At 38.2% G+C, this 10,699-nt stretch overlaps 2 protein-coding genes across 3 annotated transcripts in view; one reads left to right on the forward strand and one right to left on the reverse strand.

The window, feature by feature from the left end:
• The window catches only part of INO80 (INO80 complex ATPase subunit), a 122,200-nt gene that overhangs the window by 65,193 nt on the left and 46,308 nt on the right, over nt 1–10,699 (reverse strand). For both annotated transcript variants that reach the window (XM_019645024.1, XM_019645023.1), the window contains exons 15-18: nt 4,553–4,612; nt 2,932–3,074; nt 1,393–1,477; nt 301–418 (exon numbers count right to left, since the gene is read on the reverse strand). In XM_019645024.1, the coding sequence (XP_019500569.1) occupies nt 301–418; nt 1,393–1,477; nt 2,932–3,074; nt 4,553–4,612 (406 nt within the window). The remainder of the gene's footprint in view (nt 1–300; nt 419–1,392; nt 1,478–2,931; nt 3,075–4,552; nt 4,613–10,699) is intronic.
• Nucleotides 9,016–9,662, forward strand: LOC109384064 (60S ribosomal protein L17-like). The gene is made up of 2 exons (XM_019645025.1): nt 9,016–9,504; nt 9,597–9,662. The coding sequence occupies exons 1-2, from the start codon at nt 9,016–9,018 to the stop codon at nt 9,660–9,662; spliced, it is 555 nt and encodes a 184-aa protein (XP_019500570.1).

Here is a 10,699-nt window from a genome sequence, read left to right on the forward strand (position 1 = left end):
AAGAATATAACTCTGATAGGAATTTTTTAGGATCTCTGTGGAAAATGAGGATTCTATAAGCCAAAATGTGGTGCTTTATAACTGCCTGTTCTGCCTTGATTAGTCAAAAATACATTACCTGAATTCGTCCTTTTTTGTCTCTTTAAACATAAAAAAGTACAGAAATTATTTTATAAGAGAAAAAACTCCTCTCCCCCATCCTTCCATGTTTACTACAAGAAAAACTCTTCACATAGAAAACATACAATTATGTGGTTGCCTATAATGATATGTAAAGAAAGTTCACTGCCAAGTACTCACTCTCATCAATGGTGGATTTGTTTTCGGCGTGGCTCTCAATGTCCTTGGAAAACCATTCATTAAATTCCTCATGTGAATCAAATAATGTTGGCATAATAAAATGCAGCAGAGCCCAGAGCTGGAAACAAAGGAAAAGTGAAGTAGCTGTAGGGCAACAAAATGACAGTGTGTGAGGATATAATGAGGGTCTGGAGAGAGGGAAAAAGTTGCAGGTATGTGTATGTCTGAGTCCAGGTGCATGTATCTGTATAAATGAATGAGAGAGATAGAAAAGATAGAAAGTGTGTATAAGCACACGCCTCATCAACTAACTCTAATTTTTATAAAGTGAGGTAGAAAAATGTGATTATTTTCAATTAATTTCAAACTAAAAGTCTGAAAGTGCAAGTGCAAGTACTACTCAGATTTTACAGTGGGATAGTTTTAAATATTTATATATTTAAATATTTATATATTTAAAAAATCCATTCCACAATTAAATATAATCTGAGGTAGCATAACTTGGCAATAAGTAGATTAGGGGTCAGCCAAGTCTGGTCTGCCATCTATTTTTATAAATAAAGTTTTATGGGAACACAGCCATACCTATTAATTTATGCATAGTCTAGAGCTGCTTTCACATTACAACAGCAAGGTTAAATAGTTGGGACAGTTTACTGTATGGCCTGTAAAATCTAAAATATTTACTATCTGGCTCTTTACAGAAAGTTTTCTGACCCCTGTTGTAGATGATCAATTATCTTTTCTAAAGAAAAAATTTTACCTCCGTTTAGGGTTAAAGAATATTGCCTTTCATTCTAGCATAAAAATATCTGTGCATTAGATGGATAGCATTCCTAATGTGGTCACTATTTATTACATAAATACAAAGAAATGAAGGAATTTATTTGCCTTAAGCCAGAGAATAAGAAAATAGGAACGATGCCCCCCCCCCAAAAAAAAACAACACCCCCACTTAGGGCAAGCTATGTTCAAATTTTTCCTTTGATGTGGGTATTATAATTCGTACAGAGCATTAACACTCCAGGTGGGCATCCGTAAAGAATTCTATTCTGTGCTGGAACCACTCTGTTGACCTTGACTCGTGCCTACCTCTGCCATGGTGTTCTGAATGGGCGTCCCAGTTAGCAAAAGCCGGTTCCGGCACTGGAACTGCAAGAGGATCTTCCAACGAACGCTGTCCAATAAGATGAATTACAAATTCCAAGTTAGCAGTAAATCTTTCCCCATCCTACCAAGACCCCATATTTCTAAAAATGCTCTCCAAAAACATATCACTCAGATTCAAGTACTCCGTCATATACACAATTGAAAAATATTATTCAACAAAGGTACGGACAGGAAATTTCAGAGGAATTGACTACTTTATAATGAAAATATGGTATTAGGGTTTAGAAAAAGAAGACCTCAAGTAGGCAGAATAGGATCCTTTCTGCCTTGATAAAGTTCTGTTTGTGTTGACACACACCATTTCATTATAAGGTACTTATATGTAGTAGGCAGCTTTAAAATTATTACTCTGTGTGCTTCCAGTGGAGAAAGGGGAAGGGTGTGAGAAGAAAACCCAAAGTGAGTCTATGGCTATGAGCATGTCCTACTTCAAAAGAGTGCAAATGTAGTAATGCCCTTCAGAGGATAGAAAGTTCCATGGAAAATACCATCCTGCCAAGTTAACATGGACCTTCAACAAAGTCCTACATGTCCTACGTGCTCACCAAATTAACAAGAATGCATCAAACCCAAGGCTTAATCACTGAGTAACACTTTATAGCTAAGCATTCATTTACTATACAGTTTGGGACCTTAAAAGTATTAGAATATTTTAAACATATAACTTCCAATAAAAGGAGTCTTGCGGATCTAATAACTACCCAGAGACTAGGATAACTTGCATAAAGCCGACAAAGCCAACAATCCATATAATGTAACATTCTACTTCTTACAAAGACCTAAAATAATCCTTCAAAGAAAGGGCAGATGCCCCTTTCTCCACAGAAATTTTCCTTAAAGAACAAAGATCAATTAAAGTGTCATAATTATTAAGGCTAGAAATAGGGAAAAATCCTTATATTCTAAATATTAATATTTATGTTCCATGAAAAATGGATAAGGGAACTTCTGCCTTCTGGTCAGGCATATGGCTTATGTAGAGAACACATTATACCATGTTTTGAAACCTCTCTGACTTTATTCAGATGTGTGTATATATCACACAGATACAGTTGATCCCTGAACAACCCAGGTTTGAACTGTGTGGGTCCACTTACACATGGATTTTTTTCAATAAATATATGTATTTTCTCTTCCTTATGATTTCCTTAGTAACATTTTCTTTTCTTTAGCTTACTTTATTGTAAGAATACAGTATATAATACATATAACATACAAAATAAGCATTAATTGACTGTTCATGCTATCAGTAAGACTTCTGGTCAACAGTAAGCTATTGATAGGTAAGTTTTTGGAGGCTCAAAAGTTATATGCAGACATTCAACTACATATTGAAGTTGGGAGTGTGGGGTGAAGGGTTGGGGTTGGCACCGTAACCACCATGTTGTTCAAGGGTCAACTGTATATCATATATCTATATATCCTTAGTACATGGAGTTTGGGTTCTGGTACTCATGTTACCTGGAACTACTCTTAAGCGCCTGAGCCTCGTCCAATACCATGTACTGCCACTTGACCCGCTGGAAATACTTTACATCCTGCACTACCAGCTGGTAGCTGGTGATAACCACATGGAAGGGGGCATCCTGAGTATAAAGTGTCTTCTGTAAATATAAGAGGGGAAGGGTGAAAAGAGATACTTAACGATTCATAATAAGATATTGAGGAATGGACTGTATTTTATAAGGCCAAGAAGTTTATGATAGCTCTAAAGATGTATTTCTCCCATGTGGTAGATATACAGTGAATTAAACAATAACTGTTTTTAAAGTAGTCACTATAACCACAAATCATGTTAAAAATTAGTTTTCAGCTTATTAGAGAAAAAAGTTCTTAATCCTATTTCAAATCCAGCTGATTGTCTATAATGAGAAAAGCATTGTAAAAGAAAAAAATTGCACTTGCCTACTGCCCAGAAATATATGATTCCATACATGATAAATTACTCAAATAAACTGGAGAAATAATGATTGCACATGTAGGAGGTGATCAGAAAATATGGTGAATGCTGCTGCCACGTGCCATGCAATGGAAAGGCAGGGATCTTCAATATGGCAAGTGGTGCACTGAGCCTTAGTAACAGTGTGTGACAAGTTTCAACTTGTTCAGTGCAGTCAGTTGGGTGTGACTACAGTTAAGAGAAGGTGTGTTTTAAAGTGTGCCGTAGGGCCAGCTGAGTGGCTCAGTTGGTTAAGAGCACGAGCTCTGAGCAACAGGGTCGCCGGTTCGATTCCCACATAGGTCAGTGAGCTGCGCCCGAGCTGAGCTGCTGAGCTGCCAACAGGTGGCAGGATGGCTCAGCTGGTAAGAACACATGCTCCTGACATCAAGGCTGCTGTTTCGACTCCCGCATGGGATGGTGGGCTATGCCCACCCACTACTAAGATTGAACACGGCACCTTGAGCTGAGTGGCCACGAGGTGCCAATGGGTGGCCGAATGACAAGTGGACTTGGAGCTGAGCTAGCTGCACCCTCCACAACTAAGATTGAAGGACAACAACATGGCTGTTCCCCATTCCCAATTCCCCAACACTGTCCCCCTTCCCCAATTCCCCAATAAAAAATCTTAAGAAAAAAATAAAAAAATAAAAACAAAGTGTACTGTATATCATGGATCATGAACAATGTATTAACATGAAATAGGCAAACGGTTTCATCCTCTATCATGACAATGCTGTATCACACATCACTTCAGATACGGTAATTTGTCAAATAAAAACATTTATATCCTCATCCACATTATTCACCAGATCTGGCACCGTGCAATTTCTGGCTCCTCCCCAAGTCAAAATGACATGAGTAAATTTTCTGAATCGATTCAGGACATTGAGGCAGCCACAACAGTGCAACTAAAGACACTCACGAAAGAGGACTTCCAGAACTGCTTCAGAAAGTGGCAAGAATGATGGGATATGTGTGTTCGAAGTGGGGGTGGGGAGGATTTATAGCAAATGTGTCTTTTACTGTAATAAAATTTTAATTTAAACATTCACCATATTTTTTTATCACACCGTGAGTGTGTGTGTGTGTGTGTGTGTGTGTGTGTGTGTGTGTGCACGCGTGCAGTAAGGTGAAAGTTACCTGACTCCAGAACCTCCTGATGACTTTTCTATCATGAGGATTTCCCCAATATGGTAGCACCTGGGAAAAGGACCAATATATAGATTATTACCTATTGATAATTTTAAAGTGTCATCACAAATGTTATTCAGAATGTTTAAAAAAACCTAAAACAAATTAAATATAGAAGTTCCTCTTCTGTCATTACCAAACTCAGTACTGGATTACCACTCCTCCTGTTGACCAAATTGAAACACATATACAAAATATTTGTTTGACGGTATCAGATAACTATGAGGCAGTGGAAATTACAGAGCCAAGATCTAGAAAAGAAAGTCCAGAGATGAAATCCTGGCACCTGGTATACAGTCCCTCTGAAGGTGATCCTTTCAATTTTTTTTTTTTTTAATTGAGCCATCCTGCCACCTGTTGGCAGCTCAGCTTGGGCCGGATTCGAACCGCTGTTGCTCAGAGCCCAAACCTTTGAGCGAGCTCTTAACCAACTGAGCCACTCAGCTGGCCCGAAGGTGATCCTTTCTAAAAGTTCCAGTTGAAAGGTTAAAAAACTGAGCAGAGTTTTGTTTTGTTGTTTTTTTTAAAAAGAGATGTATGGCCCACAGAACAAAAGCTACAGTTCAAGGAGGAGAGATTCTGATAACCACCAACCTCCCTGACCTTAAATTAGGATCAAAAGGATACATACACACTGGTAGTAAAGGTATACTACACACAGACTTGCCTTAACAGGCAGAGTCATTCCTTGGTATTTGCAGATTTGTTCCAGGAACCCGAGGATACCAAAACCAATGGATGCTACAGTCCCTCTACAAAACAACGCAGTATTTGCATATAACCTATACATATCCTCCTGATATTTTAAATCATCTGTAGATTACTTATAATACCTAATACAATGTAAACAGTTGTTATACTATACTGTTTAAGGGACAATGACAAGAAAAAAATTTCTGTACGAGTTCAGCAGACACACAATAAACATCAGCAATAATGTAACTTTTGCCCGCAAATAATTTCCATCTGTGGTTGGCTGAATCCCTGGATGCAGAACCCTCAGATACAGAGGGCCAACTGTACTGAATTTCAGCCTCAAATCATCTCAATTCCTGACTAAATTAAGAGGATTTTGGATTATACTGCCCCAGAAAAAAAAATTTACTAGTGGCAAGAAACCAAAACAAAATCTAAAACACAGAAATCCTCTCTCGGGAATAAGAAAACAGTATCTAGCACCCAGTTACCTCTAGAATTTTTTCCTACACAATGTCTGGCATACAATAAAAAAACAACAAGAGCCACAGGAGCGCTAGATAATGAAAATATCAGAAACAGACTTTTAAAAAGAATTCAATAATGCATTTAATGACAGATTAGATGCAGCTGAAGAGAAAATTAGTGAACTAGATGACCGATCAGAAGAAAATATCCAGACTAAAGCAAAGAGAAACAAAGAATGCAAAATTCAGCCCTTTTTCTGTGATGCCTCTAGGTGTGGCTTTTTCTTTTTTATCCATATAGGGCTCAAAGTGCTTCTTGAATCTGTAGCTTGATGTCTTCTGCTGTTTTGAAAAATTTCAGCCAGATAGAAGCACAAACATGCAGAAAGGAATGAAGATCAAAAAAAACCCAAGTGAACATGTGAGTAATGTGAATAAATCTAAAGAAATTTAAACTATATAAATAATAACATACCTAATGGAGTTTAAGAGATAAAATATGTTACTTTTTTAAAAGTCAAGGATATATGTTGTATTCTCCTGGGTATCTATTGAAGAATAAAATGAATGTATAATTGTCAAGCTAAGAGGGGAAGGGAAAAAAAATAAAATCTAATCAATCCAAAAGGACCCAAGAAAGAAGAGAAAAAGGCAAGTTGAACAGGTGAAAAGAAGTAGAAAGTAAACACCAAGGCAAGAGATTTAAACTCCATATAGCAATAATTACATTAAAAAAGCAAAGGGGTGACCGGTGAGCTCAGTTAGTTAGAGCATCGTGCTGATAACACCAAGGTTGCCACTTCAATTCCTACATGGGCCATTGTGAGCTGCGCCCTTCTTAAAAGAGTCAACTATGTCACTGCAGCATGAAAGCAATGTGTTACTAATGACCATGGCTGTTCCCCAATAAAAAAACAAACAAACAAAAATAGTAAGCACAAATATCCCAAATAAAAGGCAAGAATGTAAAGACAGAGAATGGTGAAAAATGAAAAGAAGAAAAAGATACCATGTAAAAACTAACCAGAGAAATCTAATCTATCTAATATTAGAGAAAATAGGTTTTACGACAAAACCTTAAAATGGCAAATAGAATGGGGTTGATTAAAAATAGAAGATTTACGGCCAGCCGAGTGGCGCGTTGGTTAAGAGCTGGCTTGGGACGCCAGCTCTGAGCAGCAGGGCCCCAGTTCAGATCCCACATGAGGGCCAGTGACACTGCCCTCTACAGCTAAGATGGTGAACAACAGCTCGACCTGGAGCTGGGCTGCCGTGAGTCCTGGCGACCACGTAGGCTGCAGCCCCTGCTGCAGTGGGTTGCCATAAGATACCATGTGTGGCCAGCAGCCAGCGTGAGCGGCCGGCAGCTGGTGTGAGCTGCCAAGAGCCACTGTGAGCAGCCAGCCGTCCAGAGGCCAGCGACCGATCTGCCTCACCCGGGAAGAGCGCAATGATAATACCAACATGGGCCAGTGAAGCGACGTCCTCCACAACTAGACTGAAGAACAAAAGGACAGCAACTTGTCTGTTCCCCTCCCCCAATTCCCCAATAAAATCTTTAAAAAAAAAAAAAATAGAAGATTTACTATAAACATGTTGTTAGAGAAAAAAGTCTTGAAGGCAGGAATTTCATAATAAAATGTTTGATTCATCAGGATTATTAAAATAATTATAAATTTGTGTATATCTGACAGCCTCAAAATATATAAAGCAAAACTGGATGGAAGAAAACAGAAACGAATAAATGCATGATTGTGTAAAATTTTCACACATCTCTTTCAGTCAATAATAGGACAGGCAGACAAAAAAATAAATCAGTAAAGCTACAGATGGACTGAACAAGTTAACTTGCTTGACCTAATCAACATATACACATTAAACTCAACGACTGCAGAATCCCTATCATTTTCAAACACACATAGGACATTTATAAAAACTGACCATATGCTGGACCACAAAAACAAAGTTCAACAAATTTCAAAGGATTAAAATCATAAAAAGCATGTTTTCTTATCACAGTGGATTTAAGCTATAAATTAATAACAAAAAGGTACCTAGAAAACCATTCTTTGTTTGGAAATTAAGAACCACACTTTTAAATAACTATCAGTCAAATAAGAACTTGCAGTAGAAACTACAAATTATTTTGACTTGAAAGATAATGAAAACGTGACCCATCAAAACTTTGGACATCTATAGCCATGCTTAGAAAGCAATTAACACCCTTAAATACACAGATTAGAAAAAGCTGAAAATCAACAATCTAAGCTCCACCTCAAGATGTTAGAAAAATTTTAAAGTTTACCAAAAAAGTAGACAAGAATAAAAGAGCATAAAAAAATGAAATATGAAACATAACAAATAGCCAATTTAAAGGATGGAAAGTGGTACATTAAGTATAGAAAAAAATGTAAGTCATATTTTATGGGAAAAAGGAGAAAGTCAGAGACACTCATCATACTAGAACCATAAAATGAGGGTTACTCAGATACTTGCCAATCAAAATGAACTTTCAGATGTTATCATCATAGAGCTAAGTACTTTTTAAATGTAATCCATAAACCTGAGCAGAGTCGATATGTAACCAAGTTCTATAGGGAAGTAAACAAATTTTTGACAATTTAAAAGAGTAATGGCAATAAAAACAACGAATCAATAGAGCAGAGGTCATTAAACCTTTTCTGTAAATTGCCAGATAGTAAGTATTTCGGCTTTGCAGGCCATACGGTCTCTGTCACAACTGCTCAACTCTGCTGTTGTAGTGAGAATGCAGCCATAAATAATACATAAACAAAACAGCATGGTTGTGTTCCAATAGATGTGTATTTAAATTTCATACATCATTTGTTATGAAATATTTTTTAATCAACCATTTAAAAATGTAAATGTGGCTCAGGTGGTTAAGAGCTTGCTCAAGAGTGCGAGCTCTGAGCAACAGGGTCACCGGTTCGATTCACGGCCCGAGCTGAGCTGCCGCTGAGCTGCCAACAAGTAGCAGGATGGCTCAGCTTAAAAAAAAAAAAAAAAGGAAAAACTATTCTTAGTATGCAGGCTGTACAAAAAACAGGTGGTAGATTCCTCAATAAGTTAAATATGGAATGGCTTAGCAATTCCGCTCCTAGGTATATACCCAAAAGAACTGAAAAACAGGACAGGTATACAAACAAAAACCTGTACATGAATGTTCATAGCAGTGTTATTAACAATAGCCAAGCTCTTCCCGAAAGCGGCCTGAGGTAACCTCTCAAAATGGTTCGCTATTCTCTCGACCCGGAGAACCCCACAAAATCATGTAGATCGAGAGGTTCGAATCTATGGGTTCATTTTAAGAACACTCATGAAACTGCCCAGGCCATCAAGGGTATGCATATCCAAAAAGCCACCAAGTATCTAAAGGATGTCACATTACAAAAACAATGTGTGCCTTTCCTTTGTTACAATGGTAGAGTTGGGAGGTATGCTCAGGCCAAACAGAGGGGTTTGACGCAGGGTCGGTGGCCCAAAAAGAATGCAGAATTTTTACTGCACATGCTTAAAAATGCAGAGAGTAATGCTCAACTTAAGGGTTTAGATGTAGACTCTCTAGTCATAGAGCACATCCAAGTAAATAAAGCTCCCAAGATGCGGCGTAGAACTTACAGAGCTCACGGACGGATCAACCCCTACATGAGCTCTCCGTGCCACATTGAGATGATCCTAACTGAAAAGGAACAAATTGTTCCTAAACCAGAAGAGGAGGTTGCACAGAAGAAAAAGATCTCCCAGAANCGTGCCACATTGAGATGATCCTAACTGAAAAGGAACAAATTGTTCCTAAACCAGAAGAGGAGGTTGCACAGAAGAAAAAGATCTCCCAGAAGAAACTGAAGAAACAAAAACTTATGGCCCGTGAGTAAATTCAACATCAAATAAATGCTAATAAAAGTAAAAGCAGAAAAAAACAAAAAAACAAACAAAAAACAATAGCCAAAAGGTGGAAACAACCCAAATATCCATCAATAGATGAATGGATAAACAAAATATGGTATATTCAGAAATATTATTCAGTCATAAAAAGGCATAAAGTGCTGACACATCCTATAACATAGATGCACCTTGAAAACATTATGCTAAGTGAAAAGAAGCCAGACGTAGAAGTCCATATAGTGTATGATTCCAGTTTTATGAAATATCCAGAATAATCAAATCCATGGAGACAGAAAGATTTGTGGTAGCCAGGGTACAGAGGGAAAGGGGAATTATGGAGTGACTGCTTAATGAGAAGAAGGTTTCTGTTTGAGATAATGAAAAGATGCCGCAACCAGATAGCAGTAATTATTACACCACACTGTAAATGTACTTAATGCTGCTACACTGCACTTTATTTTTTAATTTTTTTAAAATGGCATTCACTGTATCTATCAATAATCACTTTATTTGTTTGTTTGTTTGTTTATTTATTTTTAGCTGAGCCATCCTGCCTCCTGTTGGCAGCTCAGCTGCAGCTCAGCTCAAGCCAAGCACCAAAACGCTGTTGCTCAGAGCTCGCACTCTTGAGCAAGCTCTTAACCAACTGAGCCACTTGGCTGGCCCTACACTGTACACTTTAAATTGGTACACTTCATGTTATGTGTTTTTTAACACAATTTTTAAAAACTGGGACAAACAAGGGGCTGGCTTAGTGACTCGTTGATTAAGAGTTGGCTTGGGAGCGCGAGCTCTGAGCAGCCAGTTCGATCCCACATGGGCCAGTGACACTGCACCCTCTAAAGCTAAGATGGTGAACAACAGCTCGACATGGAGCTGGGCTGCCATGAGTCACCGGCGACGGCGTAGGCTGCAACCCCTTCAGCAGTGGGCTGCCATGAGCTACCATGAATGGCCGGCAGCCAGAGTTGAGTGGCGGTACAGTGGCCGGCGACTGATCTGCCTCAGCTGGGAAGAGCACAATGAT

The sequence above is a fragment of the Hipposideros armiger genome, unplaced genomic scaffold, assembly GCF_001890085.2.
Source record: "Hipposideros armiger isolate ML-2016 unplaced genomic scaffold, ASM189008v1 scaffold_92, whole genome shotgun sequence".
Lineage (NCBI taxonomy): Eukaryota > Metazoa > Chordata > Mammalia > Chiroptera > Hipposideridae > Hipposideros > Hipposideros armiger.